Source organism: Dasypus novemcinctus, chromosome 8, assembly GCF_030445035.2.
Source record: "Dasypus novemcinctus isolate mDasNov1 chromosome 8, mDasNov1.1.hap2, whole genome shotgun sequence".
NCBI classification, from domain to species: Eukaryota; Metazoa; Chordata; class Mammalia; order Cingulata; family Dasypodidae; genus Dasypus; species Dasypus novemcinctus.
Window position 1 is genome coordinate 99,190,254 of NC_080680.1, and position 24,285 is coordinate 99,214,538.

The 24,285-nt window shown below is 41.1% G+C and overlaps 1 protein-coding gene across 11 annotated transcripts in view; it reads left to right on the forward strand.

Annotated features, from left to right (window-relative positions):
• The first annotated feature begins 18,326 nt into the window (after positions 1-18,326).
• CDK5RAP2 (CDK5 regulatory subunit associated protein 2) overlaps positions 18,327-24,285 on the forward strand; it is a 256,300-nt gene continuing 250,341 nt past the window's right edge. For all 11 annotated transcript variants that reach the window (XM_058302477.2, XM_058302480.2, XM_071217029.1 and 8 more), the window contains exon 1: positions 18,327-18,581. In XM_058302477.2, coding sequence (XP_058158460.1) covers positions 18,526-18,581 — 56 coding nt within the window. In that variant the 5' untranslated portion in view covers positions 18,327-18,525. The remainder of the gene's footprint in view (positions 18,582-24,285) is intronic.

Genomic DNA, 24,285 nt, shown 5'->3' on the forward strand with positions numbered 1-24,285 from the left:
AAAGTGCAGCCTGCCCAAGAATGGCACTGCACACAGGGAGAGCTGACACAACAGGATGACGCAACAAAAAGAAACACAGATTCCCGGTGCAGCGGTCACAGAAGAACACGCAGCGAATGGACACAGAGAGCAGACAACTGGGGGGAGCGGGGGGAAGGAATTAAGAAATAAATAAAAACAAACAAACAAACAAAACCGAGAGAACAAGCAGGTGGGAAAACATTAAGGTTATGAATACTTGAACAACACTTGAACAATGTCACCAACTTTACCTAATTGAAATTTATAGAACATTCCACCTAACCATAGCAGGACATACACTCTCTGCAAGTGCACATAGAACATTTATCAAAATAGACCATATACTGGACTATAAAACAAGTCTCAACAAATTTAAAAATATTCAAATCATACAAAGTATGTTCTCTGACCAAAGCACAATTAGCTGAGAAATTAACAGAGATATATCTGAAAATATAAAAATATTTGAAAACTAAATAATTCTAAATAACCCATGGGTTAAAGAAGGAATGAATGAGAAAATTAGAAAGTATTTTGAACCAAATGAAAATGAAAACGCAAGATTTCAAATTTGTGGGAGGCAGCTAAAGCAGTGCTTAGAAATTTAGGCACTAAATGCTTATATTAGAAAAGAAGAAAGATTACAAATCAATGACATAAGCTTCTAAATAAACTAGAAAAATAAGCAAATTAAATTCAATGCAAGCAGAAAATAGGAAATAATGAAGATAAGAGCAAAAATAAATAGAACACAAATACAATATAGAAAATCAATGGAACCAAGAGCTGGTTTGGGAAAATCAGTAAAATTAGCAAACCTCTAACCAGACTGATCAGGAAATAAGCAAAGAGAGAGAGAGAGAGTAGACAAAAAATATCAGGAATGAAAGAGAGGAAATTACTATAAATCTTACAGATATTAAAAGGATAATAAGGAAATAATATGGACATCTTTCTGCCAATAAAATCAGTAACTTAGGTAAAATGTACAAAATCTTTTAAAGACACACATTACCAATGCTCACTCCAGAGGAGCTAGATAACTGAAATAGTCCTATAGCTATCAAAGAAATTGAATTTGTTGTTTAAAACCTTCCCACAAAGAAAACTCCAGGGCCAGATGACTACTCATGAATTTTACCAAACATTCACAGAAGAAGAAAAAAAAGAACAATTCTACACAAACTTTTCCAGAAAAATTGAAAAAGTACAAGTGGTGGGGACCTTTTCCAATTCATTCTATGACATCAACAATACCTTGATACCAAAACCAGACAAAGATATCACAAGAAAACTACAGACTAATATCCCTCATCAACATGGATACAGATATTTCTAAGAAAATTTTAACAAATAAAACACAATATGTAAAAAAGATAGTGCATCATGACCATTTAAAAGACATCTAAATAAAAAGCAAATTTAAAAGATCTAAATAAATGGAGACACATGTTCATGAAGTAGAAAACTTAATATTGTAAAAATGTCATTTCTACCCAAACTGATCTATAGATTCCATCCCAATCAAAATTCCAGCACCCTTTTTTTTTTCAGAAATTGACCAGCTGACTCTAAAGTTTATATGGAAATACAAAGGATCTAGAATAGCTAATAAAACTTTGAAAAAGAGTTAACAACATTAGAGGACTTACACTACATGATTTTAAGAATTACTGGTGAACTACAATAATTAAGACAGTATGATATTAGCATAAAGATAGATGATCATGAAATAGAATAAAGAGTCCGAAACTAGATCCACACATACATGATTGATTATTTTCAACAAAGGTACCAAGGCATTTCAATGGGTAAAGGATAATTTTTCCAATAAATGTTGCTTGAGCCTTACCATATGAAAAAAAAACAGCATTGAATAGATCCTAGGTTTAAATCTAGGAGGTAAATTATAAAATTCTAGAACATAACAGGAGAAAGTCCTAGAGATCTTGAGTTTGGCAAAGATTTCTAAAATATGACACAAAAAGCATAAACAATAAAGGGAAAAATTAAAAATTGGACTTCATCAAATTTAAAATGTTTTCTTCTTAAAAGATACAGTTACAAAAATGAAAAAGCAAGCCATAGATGGGGAAAATATTTACAAAACTTTTATATCCAACAAAGGACTTGTATCTAGAAGATAAAGAACTCTAAAACCTTAGTAAGAAGAAGACAAACAACCCAGTTAAAAAATGGGTACTGGATTTGAGCAGTCATTTAACCAAAGACAATATGGATATAACAAGTATGTACATGAGAAGATGCTCAACACCATTACATAATTAGGGAAATGAAAATTAAAACCATGATGAGACAGGGAGAAGGGAAGAGAAATAAATAAATAAATAAATCTTAAAAAAAAAAAAAGAGAGAGAGGCAAGAGGAGAGTCAAGGTGGAGCACAGCAGAAACCAGGAACTGAGGTGGCACATTTGACAGAGAAACATCTCTCCACATCAAAGTTCTCCAGGATTGAATCCTGGTGAATCCTAGAGGAGAGAAAAGGAGAAGAGAAGACAACACAGACAGCCAAAACAGCAGGATGGGAGGAGGGGAAGGGGGGGAAATAAATAAACAAATCTTAAAAAAAATGTATAAAACAGTTCACTAAGTGAGTCCAGGGTTTTAACACTAATTTTAAGTCAATGTAAGAACATGGCAATGAATAAAGCATGTACTTTACTTAGGTTTCAAAACTATTCAAAATAGTGTTTTCACAGTTTACTAAGTGTGCTCTGTGTTTTGACATTGATTGTAATTCAATATAATTTCATAGCACTGAAAAAAAAAAGATTCACCATGTCAAGTACTAATAAGAATGTAGAACAACAGGAACTATCATACACTGCTGGTGAAGTGGTAAAACTACCTCGGAAATCAGTTTCGCAGTATCTTAAAATATTAACTATACATCTACCATATGTCCCAGCCATTCCACTTCTAGATGTCTAGCCAAGAGAAATGAATGTATAAGTCCATACAAAGATTTATTCACTAATGTTTATAGCAACTTTATTTGTAATAACCCTAATCTGGAAGCAACCCTAGTATCTATCAGATGAATGGATAAACACATTTTAGTGTATCTATACAGTGGAATATTACCCATTAATAAAAAGGAACAAACTGTTGATACATTCAGTAATATATAATCATCTCAAAATAATTATGTTGAGTGAAAGAAGCCAGACATAAAAAAAGAATACATAAGGTATACTTCCATTTATATGGGATTCCAGAAAATATAAACTTATTTATAATGCTAGCAAGCAGATCAGTAGTTGCCCAAAGAGGGGGTAGGGAGGGATTGGAGAGAGATATTACAAAGGGGCAGGAGGATACTTTTGAGGGTGATATTAAGTAAATGTTTATTGCATGTCATTTATACCTCAATAAAGCTGTTAAAAATATTAAACGGAAAAGAAATATGGAGGCAAATACAATATTTTGGTTAAGCTATATCCCATTGCAGTGGTACAATTTTGTTCCAACATCCCTACTACCGAGAATTTGTTTCATAATTTGAGAAAAGCCTAGCTCTCCTTAGCTCTCAAAGATCTCTGTGATTTGGGTCCTACTTACTTGGCCCAACTCTTTTCCCTATATTCCACTGTGGGAATACTCAATGATCAAGCTTTATTGCCCAATGGTCCCTGAGCAGATTGTGCTCATTCTTACCTGTGCTATTTGTTATGGGTCTCCCCTTTCTCACTTTAAAATGTCATCTCTCCTTTCCACACTCAATTTTCTTCAAAGCTCAGTTCAGGGAAGTGGATGTGGTTCAAGCAGTTGGGCACTTTCCTATCACAAGGGAAGTCCAGGGTTCGGTTCCCAGTGCCTCCTAAAAAAAAGAAGACAAGCAAACAGATTTCAAACAATGAGGGGGGGAGACATAAATAAATTTTAAAAACTAAAAAAAAAAGCTTAGTTCACATCTCAATTTCTTATTGTCATCTTTCATTGCCTTTTTTATTATTATTATTATTTTTTAAATTTATTTCTCTTCCCTTCCCTGCCCTGCCCTCCCCCCAGTTGTCTGCTCTCTCTGTGTCCATTTGTTGTGTGTTCTTCTGTGTCCGCTTGTATTCTTGTCAGCGGCACTCGGAATCTGTGTCTCATTTTGTTGCATCATCTTGCTGCATCAGCTCTCCTTGTATGCATTGCCACTCCTGGGCAGGCTGCATTTTTTCGTGCTGGGTGGCTAGCCTTATGGGGTGCACTCCTTGCGTGTGGGGCTCCTCTATGCGGGGAACAGCCCTGCGTGGCAGGGCACTCCTTGCACGCATCAACAGTGCACATGGGCCAGCTCATTACACGGTTCAGAAGGCCCTGCGTTTGAACCTTGGACCTCCTATATGGCAGGCGGACGCCCTCTCTGTTGGGCTAAATCTGCTTCCCTTTCATTGCCTTTTGAACTCAGCATTGAGAGTCTATACCAAGGCATTTAGCAACAAGTATTCAGAATGAATGAATGAATGAATACTTTATATTCACCTAGCTACCCCTGTATATGTCCTGACTTTCCTACTTGCTTGTAAGGCATATTGTTTATTAGTTTTCTGCCCTTTGATCAATTCACAATCTCTGAATCTCAGTTTCTTCCTCAATAAAAATAGGATCGTTGTGAGGGTTAATTTATGTTACTTCTGAAAGCCCCCCACATGGTGCCTGGAATAGATTAAATAATTATTTAATCCTCATTGATGATAATAACCTTTGTGCTTTCAAATTATCTGCTGGATTATGAATATCCTGCCTCTTCTATGCTGCTGCTGCTGGTTTTTTGTTGTTGTTGTTGTTGTTGTTGTTTTCACTTTCAGGTAAAAAAGTAGGTGCTCAAAAAATATTTGATGACGATGATGATGATACTCTATGCTATATTATCTATTAGATTTGAGGGCTTGGGCCATCTCCATCTTTTTTTCCCACTGCTTAGTGTAAGCCCTGGTACCAAAAAATGTTCAAAAACCATTTGAGAATGAATGAATGAATGCATTAGGTGTACTGCTGTGTTTACGCTGGTAAATATGTTAAGGACTTATAAGTATATTTGCAGCTGTAGGCTTTAAATTACTGCAAGCTTAAATAGACTCATATTTTGGGAATCACCAAGTCACTTGTAAATAGGGATGTTTCTGAGTGACCCCGGGAATATACAGCACAAAATTTCCTTCAGTGGAATGGTGCTGATGAAGCTCATTCCTTCAGTGCCGAGAGGTCTCGCCCACGGACTGGATCATATATCCTCAAACATTGTGGCATGTGCTGACTGGGTTGGAAGCAAATTGTAATCTGATATTTAGATACTTTTGGTACCCTCCCTTTCCTGCCTTTATTTTCAGTAGCTTGCAAAACCAATAAGCTACATCTCAGCTTTTTCATTTACCCAAAACATTTTCTAAATGAGCCATTATTATCTTTAATCATGGCTCTAGGTTTATCCAGCCTCATTTGAAGAAGTTATTTTTTGCCAAGAGATGAGATTCTTTCAGACAAGGATGAAGACATTAATGACTGTCTTAAAATTCTGCTTTAGTTGAGATAGTTTTGGGGTAATTAAGCAAATTGGATAGACTACAATGGGTTATTAATCTCCAAAGGAATTATCTGAAATGGAGAGGCCTTTAAATTCCAAGGCTGGGATCAAAGTCTGGCAAACATGACATTTTGAATTTCCTTCAGTTAAAAGGGACTGGTAACAATATTAACAGGTACTATCTTGGGTAGAGTATTCACCTCATTTATGTATAATCTCTACCTTACTTTTTGTAATAAAAGATAGAGATTGTTAAACCATTATTTTAAGGGTTAAAATATTAATTAAATATATCAAGGAGGAGGTAGAAGTAGTCCAGAAAATGCAGGTTAAAGGCTATATTAGCAGTTGACATCCAACAACATAGATTACTTAGCTATTATTATCTAATTAAAGGATGAGGTCTGAAATATCAATAGGAAGTCTCTCTTTTTTAGATTCCAAAGGTAGTAGGTTGCAGTGGAAAAAGCATCAGCTTTGAAAGCAGAGAGACAGGAGTTCCAGTGCAGGCCTTGGACCCTACTTGCACCCTGTGTAAGTTAAAAAATGTCTCTTAATCCTAATGTCACCACCTGTACTGGGAATAATGATGTTGGTATTTTAGGGTTCAAGTGAGGTTAAATGAGATCACATATATGAAGCACATACAAGGTCTGCAAAGAATGATAGTACACTTCCTCTCCCTCTTTTATTTAAAAAGTCTCCAAAGCTTTAAAAAATATAGTGATATTCTTTCTCTAATGAGCAGAGAAGTGGATCAGGTACCAGGTGGCTTATTTTCTTAGTAGAAAACCATTCCACAGTCCAGTATTGGAGTAAAGCCACTCCTAGGTTTCCAGTTATTTTGAAATGAAATGAGATATTTTCCTAAGTTGAATAGCTGCCATTACTGTGTTTTTAGTGGGTGATGTGGGACCAAGATGGCATCCACAAAGAGGCTGAAATAGGCAACATGGCATCTTAAGGCATTCCTGTGGTTCCATAGGGCATTCACAAGAGTTGTTGCCATTCTTACCTATGGAAAATGGGTGGGAAGTGGGTACTATGAAGTGAGGAGAGTATAGGCTTGGGATTCCTCCCACTTAGGTTCTAATCATGCTTTGTTATAAATTTACAGAGTGAATTTGAGCATGCCACTGCATACATCTGGGTCTCGGTTTTCCATCAGTACCTCTTGGAGATTTAATATTCTCTGTGGGAGCCTTTTTCTCTCCTTGTATTCTATTAGATGGGGAGAGAGGGGATTTTGGGGTAGGATCATTAATTTTGATTAAGATTCATTAATTCATCCTTTCACCAACATTTATTAAACACCTACATTCTGCCACATACTATAATAGACCCTAGGACACACAATTAAAATCCTTGCTCTCAGAAAAAACCAGGCACAAAAGAGTATGTATCACATGAATTCATTTATATGAAATTCTGGAAAAGACAAATCTTTAATGAGAGAAAGCAGATCTGTGGTTTCCTGAGGTGAGTAGGTATGTTGACTAAGACAGGATCATGAGGGAAATTTTAGGGGTGATAGAAATATTTTATGCCTATGCTAATAGAGTAGCCACCCCTCATGTGGCTATTTACATTTTATTTTATTTTTAAAAATATTTATTTATTATTTTCCCCCTCCACCCCACCCTGCTGTTTTTGTTGTCTGTGTCCATTTGCTGTGTGATCTTCTGTATCTCTTTCTCTTTTTGTCTTCTCATTTTTTCTGCTCTAGGATTTGGGGACCTCTGATGTGGAGAGAGGTTCCCTGCCAGTTGCACCTCCTCAGTTCCTAGTCTCTGCTGCACTTCACCTTGACTCTCCCCTTCACCTCTCTTTTGTTGCATCATCATCTTGCTGTGTAACTCACTGGCATGGGCACTTGCTCACCACGTGGGCACTCATGCAAGCACTGGCTTGCCAAGTGGGCATGCTCTCTCTTCTTCTTTTTCACCAGGAGGTCCCAGGGATTGAACCCGGGTCCTCCCATATAGTAGGCAGAAGCCTCATCACTTGAGCCACATCCACTTTCCTATTTACATTTTTTTTAAAAAGATTTATTTATTTATTTAATTCCACCCCCCACCCCCCGGGTTGTCTGTTCTCTGTGTCTATTTGCTGCATCTTGTTTCTTTGTCCGCTTCTGTTGTCGTCAGCGGCTCGGAAAGCGTGGGCGGCGCCATTCCTGGGCAGGCTGCACCTTTCTTCGCGCTGGGCGGCTCTCCTTACTGGTGCACTCCTTGCACGTGGGGCTCCCCTACGAGGGGGACACCCCTGCGTGGCACGGCACTCCTTGCACGCATCAGCACTATGCATGGGCCAGCTCCACACGGGTCTAGGAGGCCGGGGTTTGAACCGTGGACCTCCCATGTGGTAGACGGATGCCCCAACCACTGGGCCAAGACCGTTTCCCTTTTTTTTTTTTTTTTTTAAGATTTATTTATTTATTTTAATCCCCCCCCCCCCAGCTGTCTGTTCTCTGTGTCTATTTGCTGCGTCTTGTTTCTTTGTCTGCTTCTGTTGTCGTCAGTGGCACAGGAAGTGTGGGCGGTGCCATTCCTGGGCAGGCTGCACTTTCTTTCGCGCTGGGCGGCTCTCCTTACGGGGCACACTCCTTGTGCGTGGGGCTCCCCTATGCAGGGACACCGCTGTGTGGCAGAACACTCCTTGCGCGCATCAGCACTGCTCATGGGCCAGCTCCACACAGGTCAAGGAGGCCTGGGGTTTGAACCGTGGACCTCCCATGTGGTAGACGGACGCCCTAACCACTGGGCCAAGTTCGTTTCCCCTTTACATTTTAATTAATTAAAATAACGTTTATAAAAATTTCAGTCCCTCAATTGCATAACCATGTTTCAAGAGTTCTAATGACTAGTGACTACTAGCTACTGAAAGAGAGCAGATACAGAACATGTCCATCATCCCAGAAAGTTCTGCTGGAGAGCTCAGTTCTCTATCTTGATTGTGGTGGGGGTTACATAAGAGTGTATAAGTTTACCCAGAATGTATAGTTAAAATGGGTGTAGCTTTTATTGTACGTAAATTATACCTCAATAAGTTGATTTAATATAAACTTAAAATTTAAGAAGCTCACAGTTTAATAGAGGAGAGAGCCAAGTTTATGGATAATTATAGAGTTCTGTGAGTGCTACAAAGGCGATAAGCTCAGCATTGCTGTGAGAGTCCAGGGGAAGAGAACCTACCGAAAGTGAGTCTCAAAACTTTATTTTAAATTATGCTTGGAAGGACCCTGGGAGTTAGGCCAAGAAGGGAAAGAAAAGGTATTCTTCTAGTTGCATGTGGGAGTTCCTTTGGGCTAATTAGTAGAAGGTTTCCCTGCTTTGGTACCTCAGCTGGGTGTCTTTATGAGAGGCCAACCTGTGCAGTGTACACAGTGGCCTGCCAGACGGAGGCAAAGGCGTATGCAAAGGCAAAGAGGCCTTATACTCACTGCTTTGAGGAAGTAGGTAGTATATTGTACTCTTCCTTCCCTGATCCTGACCTGCTCTCTCAATATGAATTCACTTCATCATAGGGAGACGCAAAATTCACCACCCACTCCTGCAAATCCCAATCAACATTGTTCCTTTTAAACTGCAAAATGTTCAGACATTGATTAATTCAGTCATCATTCTTTGCCTCGAGCTATTGCTGGTTTTTTTTGCATTCAAATGTACAGCTGGCTAGGCTATATGAAAGCAGTCTCTGGAACTTTAGGATTGAGTTTAACCATTAACTGTACTTGACTTTCTAAAACCAATTGGTTTCCTAAATTCCTCTGGTCCCTGGGATTAGATGAGTGGGGGATCTGGCCATGGTACTGAGGATGATCAATTTAGGCAGGAAGATCTTGACTTGGGAACTATCTATCCCTAGTTTAGGATCTCCAGCTTTTGGGAATTAGGAAACTGAGGTCCAGTTTCCTTCTTCTGTCACTAGCTTACTGTGTAACTTTGGGAAAATTGGTTCACATCTCTGAGCCTCAATTTCCTCATCCATAAATTAAAGATAATGATCCTAATTTATCTCATTGAGTTATTGTGAGGGATCTTCCAGGGATGAAGTATGTGAAATGGGCTTTGCAGATGGTATTGCATCAAACAGTGATTTTTTTTCCCTGGAGGCCTTAAAGAATAAGGAGCTACTGACATACAGATTTCTATCCTGCTGTTTCAGGGCATAGATCTTATTTGTAAAACACCTTTCCCCAAGCCCTCAATCAGAATCCTTCAATCAACCTATCCCTTCTCTGTATGCCCTTAAAAACTTTACTGTTTTTTTAAAAGATTTATTTCTCTCCCTTCCCTCCCCCCAGTTGTCTGCTCTCTGTGTCCATTCGCTATGTGTTCTTCTGCGACAGCTTCTATCCTTATCAGCAGCACCAGGAATCTGTGTTTCTTTTTATTGCTTTATCTTGTGTCAGTTCTCTGTGTGTGCGGTGACACTCCTGGGCAGGCTGTGCTTTTTACCTGTGGGGCAGCTCTCCTTGCGAGGCACACTCCTTGCATGTGGGACACCCCTACGCGGGGGATATCCCTGTGTGGCACAGCACTTCTTGTGCATGGCAGCACTGCGTGTGGGCCAGCTCACCACATGGGTCAGGAGGCCCTGGGTATCGAACCCTGGACCCTTCATGTGGTAGGCAGATGCTCTGTCAGTTGAGCCACAACTGCTTCCCAACTGTTATTTTTTTATATCAACAAAGTATTTACCTAGAGAAAGATAAAGTAGACACAACCCCAGGTATTGGTTCTTCTGAGGGCTACAGAGACCCACAGGTTTTATGGTCATGGCAGATGGAGTTCACTGCTATGTTAGTTGGCCCTTCTTTGGAGTTGGTGTTTCTGTGTGATGGAGCTGGACTCAGATGTGATCTCTTTTCACAAGCCTTTCCTGTTACTTCACCAGAATTGTAGTTGGTGCTGGGGTTTAAGATATACCCAGGGGATCTGAATCTCTGGACTGACCATATGATAGCCAGGCCCTGAGCCTCAACAGACTTCAGCTCCTACACTCTGGTTTATTGGACTTACCCCACTCAGCTAACATGGAGTTGAAGAAGGTCAACCATCACACCATGGAGCCAAGAGTGCCTACAACTGAAAGCAGGAGGATTGCATCCAGCATCCATGTGGAATCTAAGCCCCCTCTTGACATAGATGTGGAATGGACACAACCAATCCAAGGTCCACAGGATGGAGGAATAGAATATGGATTAGAGTTGACTTACTGATATTCTATTCATGAACTATTGTGGTTAGTAATCGAAGAAAATGTGGCATTGGTATGGAGAAAGTGGCCATGGTGGCTGCTGGGTGTGGGGAATGGGAAGAAGAGATGAGATATGGAGGCGTTTTCAGGACTTCGAGTTGTCCTGGGTGGTGCTGCAGGGACAATTACCAGACATTGTAGGTCCTCCCATTGGATGGAATGTGGGAGAGTGTGGGCTATGATGTGGACCATTGACCATGAGATGCAGCAATTCTCAGAGATGTATTCACCAAATGCAATGAATGTGTCATGATGATGGAGGAGAATGTTGCTATGGGGGGAGAAGTGGGGGAGGGGGGGAGGGGTACATGGGGACCTCATATTTTTTTGAATGTAATATTTTAAAAAAATGAATTAAAAAAAAAGATATAATCCACACTCCAAAAAAAAAAATTAATCATTAATGACTCTGGGTTGTATTTTCTATCCAGAAATAAAAATATATTTACCATTAAAAAAACAGTATTTAAGTTATTTTAGTTTGTTCAGTAATTATGTGTATTTTAAGCAGTATCTTAAGGGCAGGTATACCATTAATTCAGTGAAAGGCTCTGTGGGTTAATTGTTAAGAAAATGGGCTTTAGAATGAAATCTGGTTTCAAATCCTAGCTCTGCTACTTAGCTGCTATATGTCCAGGAAAATCCCTCTCTGCTTTAAGCCTCAGTTTTGTCAACTAAAAAAATTGGAGCACAGGAACAGGTGTAGCTCAGTGACTGAGCACTTGCTTTGCCTATATGAGGTCCTGGGTTCAATCCCCAGTATCTCTTAAAAAAAAAAAAAGGAGCATAATCAGTCCAGGGTTTCAAAAGGTTATTTTGAGGATTGAATGTCAAGTACTTAACATGGTGCCTAGTACACAGAAAGAGCCTAATATGTGATAGTGAATATCAGTTATACACAGAATTCCAGAGCTGAAGGGGACCCTAATGATTTGTTTACAGATGAGAAAATAGACCCAGAAAGTTGAATTGACAGGTCTAAGATCATAGCTTGTTGATGTTTCTTACCCTTTCTAGGCTAATAATATACCTACTGTTCCCTTGAAAAAATCTGGACTTGAAATCAATTTGACAAACTGTCATTGAGCACCTACTATGTCCACAGCCTTGGGCTACAGGTTGGGCCCAGAAGGCATCACTTGCTTGATAAGCCAGTATGCTATGGAGCAGACAGTGGGTATTCCTTATAGACTCTAATAAGGACTGCTGACGTGAGGGTTGTCTGGGAAGAGTTCTTGACATCATGGGGGCAGGGTAGTGGTCCAGTTCAGCAAGGTCACTCAGAACCTTCTGTTTAAGAAGTGGCCCGGGGGTTTCGAGTAACTAGACCAGAGTCAGTAGTTGACAATGTGGTATGACAGAACTACTGTTGACCTTGGGACCAGAGAGACCTGGGTTTGAATCTTGATGTAACCATGTATTAGAGGTGTGGCCTGGCCAAAGTTGGGACAATTTGTGTAACACAATAAATACTGATAGCAATGGATTATAATCCATTGAATAAAACAAATATGAATGAGTAAATTTCTTATAATGGAATTCTTATTAATATAGAAGGAATGTTGAAAGAATGATGAAAACAGAAAATCACATTTGACAAGCACCACTAAAATTATTGTTTCAGGCAAGAATCAACGGGTGATAAAATTAGTGGGTGAAAGTATGATAAAAAACAGGATATTTCATAAATTTCAAAGTACTTACCCACAAAATTCTTATTACAAAGGGTGAATAGTAATTTTAGAGTGGAAAAACTTGGCAGACACTTCTTAGGCAGGATATCAGCCATAATATCACCAGTTAATGAGACATTAATGTCATACACCTCCTGATATGATGCCCTAGGAAGGGTGCAACATCACTTGTGTGGAATTCTTGACAAAAGCACATGACCTGCATTTAATCATGAGAAGTCATCATACAAACTGTAGTGGTTTCAAACTGTCTGTACCTCAGAAAAGCATGTTCTTAAAGTTAATACATTCCTGTGGGTGTGGACCCACTGTAAATAGGAACTTTTGATGGGGCTACTTCAGTTAAGGTATGACCCACCTCATTCAGGATGGGACTTAATTTTCTTACGGGAGTCCTTTATAAACAGGAAGAATACACAGAGGAAAAAAGCCATGGAAGCAAGAAGCTGAAAGCAATGAAACCTGGAAGAGAGCAGTAGACACTACCATGTGCCTTACCATGTGGCAGAGAAATCGAAGATTGCCAGCAGACGGTCTTAGGGATGATGCCTTGGTTTGGGCATTCCCACAGCCTCAACTGTAAGCTAATAAATTCCCATTGTTTAAAATCAACTCATCTCATGATAACTGCTTTCAGCAGCCTAAAAAACTAAAACACAAATACAGACTGAGAAACATCCCATCAAATAACTGGTAAGTTGATCAACAGTGTCCACATCTTGAAAGACAAAGAGGAAGTGTCAGAGATTGGAAGAGAATCAGGAGATGAGACAACTCAATACAATGTGAATTGCTGGATTAGGAAAAATTAGCATTAATGGAAAAAAACTGATGAAATGTAAATAAGATCTTAGATTAGTAAATATATGAATGCAATTTTCAGTTTTTGACAACTGTACTATAGCTTTGTATGATTTTAACATTTGGGGAAGCTGGGTGAAGGTTATTTGGGGAATTCTTTGTATTACTTTTGAAACTTTTTTTAAAAGTCTGAAATTATTTCTCAGTGAAAAAAAAAGAAAGAAAGAAACAAGTGTAGCTTTGGTCAAATCACTCCCCTTCTCTGAGCCTTAGTTTACTCATCCATAGAAAAGAGATATCATCCTAATGTATTTCATGGTGTCATGAGGATAAAGTGAAATAGTGCAAAGTAAGAACATGAATATATTTATCCTGTAAAAAGTTATTTTTTTTCCTTAGTAATGGCAGCTCATGCATGTGTCTTGAGCTGGTTCTACCCTAATGAGAAACATATAGCTCCAAGCTACTTCCTCCCAGTCATTTGATATGATCTTGCCCAAGGAAATACATATCCCAGTTTTTGTTTTGTTTTGTTTTTTGTTTTTGTTTTTTTTGTGACTGGGTGGCTGTTGTCACAGAGATGTCTCCAGACAGTACAAACAATTGATGGTGATGATGTCACTTCTAGGCTTGGCAGAAAGGTCATGATGAGAAAGAGATGTGGCAAAGGTCTCCATCCTTGACCATGAAACCACTACAGAAGCAGGAAAAACAACTTCCCAAAAAGGCTGTCCTTTGTGCAAATGACTCTGTTTGCAGTTTCCTTGTTCACTAAAGGGCTTAGAACATAATCCAGTAATATGGTCAGTTGTTGAATAGGGCAATGAACTGATTGTAATGAGAACTCCTCACAGGCTCTTCTTGATAGTTCCCAACACATCTAATTAGATAATGCATCCTCTTGAGCTCAGCACTTCCCCCCCCCCCCCCCCCCCATTTTACACATGGGAAAACCAAGATCCAGTGAGGGGAAGGGACCTCAGGTCCCATGATAAATTGTAGACATTTCCAGAGTCAGAATCCAGGTATTTGGAATTCCAGTCCTACAATCATACTGCTGACACTAAGATTCATTTCTTAGTCACCTTGAAGCATTTGCCCAAGAAGTAGAGTGTGGTGAATGCAGCACTGAAAACTCTTGTCTGGATATAGACCTCACCTCTTAATTCTATATTCAAAAGTGGAGAAAAACAAGGGAAGCCAGGCTCCTGAAACAATTAGGACATTGGAGGTCAGAAACCTGGGCTCAAATCTTGGCTCTGCAACTTAAAACAACCAGCAATGGGTCCTCTGGTAAATTATTTTTACCTCTTTGAGCCTCAGTCTTTTCATTTGAAAATAAAATGGAATAGTATTACCTATCCCAGAGAGTAGTGCGGGTTAAATGAGGCAGCACAAAAGACATACCTAGCACAAGTGACACGTAAGAGATTTTCAAAATAAATAAGTTATCTTCCATGTTTCCTTTCTTAAAAGCTTTCATCTACTGTATAGTGAGTTAGTTCCTTCATTAGGGAAATTATGATATGTACATTTAGCCTCCCTCACCAAAATAGAATTGGTTTTGTGTTAGTAGCTTTGAAATAAATGTAGAACTGTGAAGGCCTGAGAGGTTCATCCAGTCCAACCCTCTAATTTTACAGTTGTAGAAACTGAGGCCCAGACAGGAGAAGTGGTCTGCCAAATATCACAGAAAATTGGTGGTGAAGCCAGGGTTGGGGGAAGTGGATGTGGTTCAACCGATTGGGCTCCCGTCTACCATAACCATAAGGCACTGGTTAGCTTCCCAGGGCCTTCTTGTGATGGCAAGCTGGCCTGCGCCCATCGAGAGCTGGTGCAGTAAGATAATGCAACAAAGGGAGACAAGCAGACACAGAACACGCAGCAAGTAGACACAGAGAGTAGACAGCAAGCAAGCGGCAAGGGGGGGGGGGGGGATAAAAAAACAACAACAAAAAAAGCCAGGGTGGGAATCCTGACACTCCAGCTTCCCTGCTTTTGGACACACTCATCTCATCTCTTGATCTTAGCCATGGCAAGAAGTGATGGTTCCAGGGCTTCAAGGACTGCCCCTTCCCTGGGGCAGGACGCTGACTGTGCCAACTGGTTCCTGCCCACCCTCCTTTTCAGGCTGTTTCTTAATGCTGACCCTAGGGTTGTCACAGATCTGGGAAAGGAAAACATAAAGGTGCAGAACCATTGCTTACAGACCTCACTAAAGCAGAGAGAGAGAGAGGATGAGATTACCATTGACTGACATCCTAAAGGTATCTCAGAAGGTCATCATCACAAAAACCTTGCAGGATAACTAGTTATGCAACTAGAAAGAGACCTTGAATAAAAGGGGAAAATGGTAAAGATAAATGAGTTTATATAGCTAAGAGTCTTTAAAAAAGAGTCAGGAGGTCATCATCAGAGGAGTCATGCTTACACATACCTCAGCAGGATCCCAGAGACAGCCAAAGTAGATGCAATCCCAGTTACTGGTACTCCTGAGGGCTACAGAGACACTCAGGGTCTATGACCATGGCGGCTGACTCTGGAGTTCAGTGCCTTGTCAGTGGGCCCTACCTGGAAATTTGTGTTCCTGAGTGTGATGGAATTGGACTCAGATGTGAACTTTCTACACATGTCTCTTTTATCACTTTTACTGAACCTGTGGTTGGTGCTGGGGTTGGTGTATACCCAGGAGACTTCGGTCTCTGGACTGGCCATGTGCTAGCTGGGCCATGAGTCTCAGCAGAGTTGCAGCTCCTCCTCTCTGGTTTATTGGACTTCCACAGGTTGGCTAACAGGGAGGTGAAGATGGTTAGCCATCACACCAGGGAACTGAGAGTGCCTACAACTCCAAGCAGGAGAATCGCATCCATCAACCATGGATTTAAGCCCTCTCTTGATAAAGAGGTGGAGTGGACATCACCAACCCAGGGTCCACAGGATGGAGGAATAAAATATGGATCAGAGTGAACTTATTCTATTGTGAACTATTGTGACTAGTAATGGAAGAAACTGTAGCATTAATCTGGAGAAGGTGGACAAGGTAGTTGCTGAGGGCAGGGAGAGGGAAGTAGAGATGAGATGTGGGGGCATTTTCGGGACTTGGGAGTTGTCCTAAATGATACTGCAAGGACAGATGCTGGACATTATATATCCTGCCATAACCCACTGAATATACCGGGGGAGACTGTAAACTATAATGTAAACTATAATCCATGTGGCTCAGCAGTGCTTCAAAATGTATTCACCAAATGCAATGAATGTGCCACAATGATGAGGGAGGTTGTTGATGTGGGAGGAGTAAGAGTAGGGTGGGGTGTGGGGTATATGGGAAACTCATATATATATATATATATATATTTTAAGATTTATTTATTTATTTCTCTCTCTTTCCCCCACCTCAGTTGTCTGTTCTGTGTGTCTATTTGCTGCATGTTCTTCTTTGTCAGCTTCTGTTGCTTTCAGCAGCACGGGAATCTGTGTTTCTTTTTTTTGTTGTTGTGTCATCTTGTGTCAGCTCTCTGTGTGTGCTGAGCCATTCTTGGGCAGGCTACACTTTCTTTTGCGCTGGGGGGCTCTCCTTACGGGGCGCACTCCTTGCGCATGGGGCTCCCCTACACGGGGGACACCCTGCGTTGTAGGGCACTTCTTGCGCGCATCAGCACTGCACATGGGCCAGCTCCACACGGGTCAAGGAGGCCCAGGGTTTGAACTGCGGACCTCCCATGTGGTAGAAGGAAGCCCTAACTACTGGGCCAAGTCTGCTTCCCTCTTATATTTTTGTAATGTAACATTTTTTTGTGATTTAGGTACCTTTAAAAAAAAAAAGGCAATTTAATAAAAAACAACAACAACAAAACCTTGCAGGATAACTGTTAGCTCCATTTTCCAGATTGAGTGATTGATTCAATCATTTACTTAACAATTTTTTCAACACCTATGGGTAGCTGTCACAGTACTAGATGCTGGGAACATAGCAGTGAACAATTCAGAACACAGACCCTGCCCTCATGGGGCTTCCAGTCTAGTGCAAAAGGAAGGCATTAAAACACCCCACAAAAATATATAATTGCAAAATGTGGTAGGTGCTACCAAGGAAAAATATGAGTTTCTGAGAACATACAAGAAAAGGACTTTATTTAGATTAGATGGTCAGCGAAAGTCTCTTTTAAAAAGTGGCAATTTAAACGGAAGAATGAGGAAACTAAGGCCAAGGAGGCTTGTTTATAGGGAAAGTCACCATTCACCCACTCACCCATCTCTTCAAGTTGCTCCTTTCTGACTCTTCCCAACAGTCTTCGGAAGAAGGTAGTAGCACTGAGATGGGAGAGAAAGGTTGATTTCACTGGCAATGTTCTGCCAAAATTATCTAAGTGTTTGGTGGTTGTTGTGTGCTCTAAGAGAGACAGCCACTGCGGCGTATCTGGCTCCCGTTGTCAGATTTACTGTGTATGACTGCGGGCAAGCCATTTCCTCCCTCCGGGTCTAATGTTACCTAATGAAAGATCCCTAGGTGAGAGACTGGAGTGGATTGGAGTGTCGCTGACCACTTGGCTCACAGAGATAAGCTTACTGGCTTCGAAGCAAGTATGCAAATTACTGCTTGAGTTGGGATTTCCCACGCTGGAGTTTTCAAAAGCAGGGAGTACCCGATTATTTGAGTTTAAAATTACGGCGGAAGCCTTTTGGATGTGGAGACACCAAGGTTTCGGAGTTATTATTCTATGAAAGCAAACACCAGGCTAGCAACTGTGGGTCAGTGAGGGACTGGATTCCCACCTCCCGCTTAAACTAACGGACCAGAGCCGGCTCTGAGCCCTCAAAAAAGATGGCACCTTCAGTGGCCTCGGCCTGCATGCCCTCATAAAAAATGGCGCCCAAACCCTCTCTTCTTAGTTCTCCACACCCAAGTGAGGACGCTCTGCCCTTAATAAATATGGCACGGACCCAGGCTTCCCTGCCCGGTCTCTGGCCCAGGCCGGTCGGCTTCAACTCGCGTGTTCCGGCGACTCCACCTCGTTTCCGTAGGAAGAAGCGCCGGGAAAGATGGCGGCGGCTGCGGTTTGAATTCCAGCGGCGCCTCAAGAGTCCTAACGAGAGCTGGGTTGGAGGGGGCGGGGACCCGGAAAGCCGGGCGGGTCGCGAGAGCCGGGGGGACCTAGTGGCGCCGCCGCCACAGACCATTACCGCCGCCGCCGCCTCTCTGTCCACGATGGCCTCGGCTTTGGAGGAGGACGTCACCCTCTCCGGGACGCTCAGCGGCTGCAGGTGCGGCCCGGGCTCTGGTTTGAGGGGCCTTGGGGTTTGCTTTTGTGGGTGTGTGACGGTCACCTGACAGGGCCAGTGTATCGGGTGGTTTGCTTGCGGGGAGGTGGGGTAGTCTTCTTAGGGATCCCACTTTTTAATACTGTGTGGGGGTTCCTGGAGGACACAAACGCTTCTAATATTTTGAGACGTACTTTGAGGAGGGTGTGAGGGACCGGGAAGGGGTTTTCTGAAAGAGCGGGACTAGGGGGCTACTTGGAGTGTGCCATTAGTGGGCGCTCTGTGGTGGGGTTTGGCGCCCCCAGCAGGGCTCTTGAAGACATTCGATGTTTCATTCATGGTTGGGGGTTTGCTTTAATTGTTTAAAGTGTAGTCGTGTGTCCACGCTTTGCTCTAGTTAAGATATTGGCTGGAGTTGGACAGAATTGGATTCGAATTAAGCTTTGTAAATATGACTAGCAGTGTGACCTTGGTAAAGTGACTTAACCTGCTTTCCCATCTGTAAAATGGGGCTAATAGTAATATTCACCGGAGAGGGTTGTGGTGAGGATTAAAAGAGAGATGCCTCCCTAGCAATTCGCTTGGCAAGTCCCGTGCATGGCACATAATGAATGCTTAAAAATAATCATGTACTGCCATTGTTACTATATTTGTTAGTATTATTAGTACAAATTGGAGAAAAGCTGGGCCTGGCTTCCCAATGGGCCTACCCCAAGAGGAGTTGGAGTCCATGTTGCTGGTGGGGCCCGAGTGAGGCTTTGTTCTTTCATTCTGGTACAAGGCCTGACAGAGCCCTGGACTTCTCCAGGTCTGGGCCCCTGAGATTGTCCTAGTCTTCTGCTTGGAGAGTGGGTCGAAGGAAGTGGAGGAGAACCCTGAGCAAGAACCTGCAGTTTTTATCCAGCTATGCTAGAGACAGGCTACTTTTAGTCAACAGATCCTAGTCGAAAGGGTGGCCATATAGTTGAAAGGACGACCATATACTTTATTGTGCAAACCAGGATGCTTTAATATTTATATTACTACTTACCAGGCACAGAGCAAGGCCTTGTGCAACTTTTACCTAATTGGACCCTTGTGGTAGTTTACTGTGTCCCCTTCTCTCCATCTTATTATTTCTGTGCCAGTATTTTGGGGTATCACCTTACCTGGATTGTTGCTACTTCCTTTATGCCTCTAATAGTCCTTTATACTAGGGCCCGAAAGCTCTTTTTAAAATGCAACTTGATCTTAACCTTCTGCTGCTGGCTAAGAGCTTTGGGACCCAGGCCTGCCTAGGTTTCTATCCTTCTGCCTCTTATTAGCTCTGTGACCTTGGACAGGTCACTTACCTTCTGATCCTTAGTTTTCATCTTTTGTAAAATGGTTAGTTATAAAGTTCAGGGTTGGTATAAGGTTTAAAATGAGTCTAGAAGGGTCTAGCCTAGTGTTTGACCCAGAGTAGCTACTCACAGAGCAGCAAATGTTCTCCCTTCTCTCCTCCCTCTGCCTTTGCAGGACCCTGGTGCAGCATATATTCCTGGCAACTGATCTCTAACTCCTCTGCTTCAAGCCCTCCCTGGTTCCTCACCACCCTCAGGATGAAGTTCTTTTTGATGCCTTCTGAGATCCTATCTGGCCTCATCTTTCCTTACTCTCCCTACCCTTTCTCCGCCCCCCCCCCCCCATTACTTACTTTCTGCCTGGCTGCTAAACTCTTTGACATGAGTGATCTTGCCTTGCTCTTTCTTGCTACTGGTCCTGTGCACTTGCTGTTCCTGCCGCCTGGTTGCCCTCCCTTGTCCCCTTTGCCTTAATGCTTACTATTTTTCAGGTCTCAATTTAGATGTCACTTCCACCAAGTCTTTGCTGACATTCCTCCATCCCCGCCTGGACTCTTTGTACTCTTCTTACTTAGTCACCCCCATTCATTGCTGATGCTATCCCAGCCCTTATTCCCCTTTACCTCACTGAAATTTATTGATCAGCACTGTCCAAGAGAAATATAACCTGAGCTGTATATGTAACATAACATTTTCTGGTAGCCATATCAAAAAAAGTGAAAAGATACTGGTGAAATTAATTTTTATTTATTTTTTATTTATTTCTCTCCCCCTCTCCCCTCCCCGCACCAGTTGTCTGCTTTCTGTGTCCATTTGCTGTGTGTTCTTCTGTGTCTGCTTCCATTCTTGTCTGTAGCCTGGGAATCTGTGTCTCTTTATGTTGCGTCATCTTGCTACATCAGCTCTCCGTGTGGGCAGTGCCACTCCTGGGCAGGCTGGACTTTCTTTCACGCTGGGCGGCTCTCCTTCTGGGGTGCACTTCTTGCGTGTGGGGCTCCCATACGTGGGGGACACCCCTGCGTGGCATGGCACTCCTTGTGTGCATCAGCACTGCGCATGGGCCAGCTCCACATGGGTCAAGGAGGTCCTGGGTTTGAACCGTGGACCTCCCATGTGGTAGGTGAGTGCACTATCCATTGGGCCAAGTCTGCTTCCCTGAAATTAATTTTAATAATATATTTTATTTAACCCAATATAGCCATAGCTTATCATTCTAACTTGCAAATAGTAGAAAAAAAGAAGTAAAGAGATAGTGCATTCTTTTTCCTTACTAAATCATTGAAATCTGATACGTATTTTAATTTTATAGCACTTCTCAATTTGGACTAACCACATTTAAAGTTTTCATTAGCCACATATAACTGGTGGCTCCTGGACTGGTCAGTGTGGGTAGGGACTGTTAACTTGTCTGTCTTTCATATTAGACTGTGACCTTTTTGAGAATGGGAATGTGTTTTATTCATCTTTGTAACCCCAGTTCCTAACCTGGTATCTGGCACATAAAAGGGGCTTAGTAACTGTTGAATCACTGAATAAACAATGATTCTCTACGTGACAAAATTAGCCCTTTTTTATTGGAGAGGACGCCAAGGTTTAGAGAGGTACAGTGATCTGTCTGGGATCATACAAAAAGAACATGATCGAACCAAGATTTCAACTCAGGCTTACTGATTCCAGAGCCTGGCTGTCAGTACTCTGTCCTGCCATCTAACTAGTTCTTGGAACCATTCTGACTGAGGATTCTGGGAGGATTTTACAAAGCTGGTGGCAATTGAATTGGCCCTTAAAGGGTGGCAGAAATCTCCTGAGACAGGTTCTTCTTAGGCAGTCACAGTGGATCAGAAAAATCCCTAGAATAAAAATCACCTCTCTTCATTCTAATATGCTACTTTCAGATGACATTTCTGCTTAGTAATTTCCAAGTCCTAGTTTTAAAGACTAACTTGGAGTCTAGTTTCTCCTCAAACTTCGGTTGCATTAGGTCAGTGTGCATCATTTCCTCCAGACTTGATCACCTGTGGGTGCCCCAAAGCAGTCTGGCCCAGATCCTGGCCCCAGGGATCTCACCAAAGCTAAGGCCTTTTGTTAAGTCCTGCCTAGTTGTGTGGAAAGTACCTGGGCTTTGTATTCAGGATGCAACGGTCTAAATACTGGTTCAGGCAGTCACTGCCTTTGTTGCTTTGAGTAATTCACGTAATCTTTCTAAGCCTCAGTTTATCTGTGTTAATACCTGTCTTATTGGGTGATCCTGAGAATTTAGTGAGATTGTATATATTAAGTGCCTGGTGTCTACACCTTTAATGTAGTGTGCATTAAATGTTAGCTATTTTTTATACTACTACCAAGTCTTAGTGTTCCCTGGACAGTCCTCTGTGCCCACAATCCTGGGTACATATCTTTGTTTTCATGCCCAAGAATCTGCCTCTGCCCAGTTGTTAGCTGCCTGAGACCTCGGCCCAGGCTTGTTCATCCATGTGTTCCTTCAGCACATCAGCAGCTGAGAATAAGGGCTCATTAAATGCTTGCTGTTTGGATAGGGGCAGATCAAAAGAAATTTTTTCCTCTAAATTTTTCTACCTTCTCAAGTAGAGTACATTTCTGGGCTTTTGTAGAAGGAGTTTAGAAAAGGGGATGGTGGGAGAGCTAACTTTGGATCAGAGAGATTGCTGAGCTGTGAGGTTTGTGGGGAGAGCTCTCTGTCACCAGTGTAAGCTCCATGAATTCAGGGAGCTTCTGACTTGTTCCCTACTATATCCCTAGCACCTAGAACTGTGTTTGTCACAGGGTAGAGGCACAACAAATATTTGATGAATGAATCAATTTTGTTTAGTCTTTGAAGTTCGAAAAGATAAATACTATGTAAATATAGGAACCATATTTAATAGTGAAATGCTGCTTTGTAATCACTATTAAAAATGCATATAGAGTTTAAACTGGTACTGTCTTTCTGGAGCACAGTTTGGCAGTATCTATTAACAAAAAAATTTTTTTACAGCTTTATTGAATAAAATTTATGTGCCATAAAGTTGAGCCATTTAAAGTCTACTATTCAATGGTTTTTGGTATATTTACAGAGTTTTGCAACCATTGCCATAATCTAATTTTAGAACATTTTTATTATCTGAAAAAGAAATCCCACATGCATTAGCAGTCACTCCTCATTCTCCCAGTGCCTCCCCCTAACCCTAGGCAACCACTGATGTACTCTCTGTTCTGTAGATTTGCTTGTTGGGGCATTTCATAGAAATATGTGGTCTTTTGTAAGGTTGATTCATGTTGCAGTATGTGTCATTCCTTTTTATGGGGTATACCATATTTATTCATCAGGTGATGGACATTTGTTTTTATTTTTTGCCTCTTATGAATAATGTTGCTATGAATATTCATTAGCATACATGTTTTTGTGTGGAGATGTGTTTTTCATTTCTCTTGGCTTTATAGCTAGGAGTTTGTAAATCTATGTTTAACATTTTGAGGAACTGCCAAACTTTTCCGGAGAGGCTGTATTTTACATTTGTACCAGCAATGTTTAAGTGTTCCGGTTTCTCCATATCCTCACCCACCACCGCTTGTTATTGTCTCTCTTTTTGATTATAGCTATCCTGGTAGGTGTGACATGTAATCTCATTGTAGTACTGATATGCATTCCCCTAATGACTAATGATATTAAACATCTTATAATGTATATCTTTGGAGAAATGTCTGTTAAAATCCTTTGCCATTTGAAAAATGTAAATATATTTCGACCCAGTAATTCCATTTGTTGTCTAGTTTGGAGAAGTCCTCCTACATTGCATGTGTATAAGGATATTCATGCAATTGTTTGTAAAAGGGAAATATTGGAAACAAATCAAATGACCATCAGTAGAAGAATGGGAAAATTAATATCCTTTAGAAAGTGTCTTTCTGACTGTGACCCATTAATGGCTCATGAAATTCAAATTAGTAGGTTGTAGCCAGAGGTATAAAAAAATGGAATAAAACAGAATAGAAAATATTTCAAGAATTAAGAGTAATATTTCCTTCTAAGAGTTGTGGTCAATAAAGTTTGAAAAACACTGATGTAGAATGCTATGTGTGAGTAAATTTATTTGTACTGATATGGAAACATCTCTCGGACACATTAAGTGTGGAAAAGATGTTGCAAAATAATATGTACACTGTGATTGTATTTATTTATTTTTTAAACCACAAAATAAAACTATTTCTCTGTATCTAAAGACATGGAAGAAGATCTGGAAGGATACATCTGCTGACAACAGTCGTTGTCTTAGGAGAGTATAAAAATGGTGGTGAGGAATAGTCAAGGAGAACTTCAGGTTTACCTGTATTTTTTGACTTATTATAATTAGGTCATGTTTATGCATTTCTGCTCTGAGAACAGG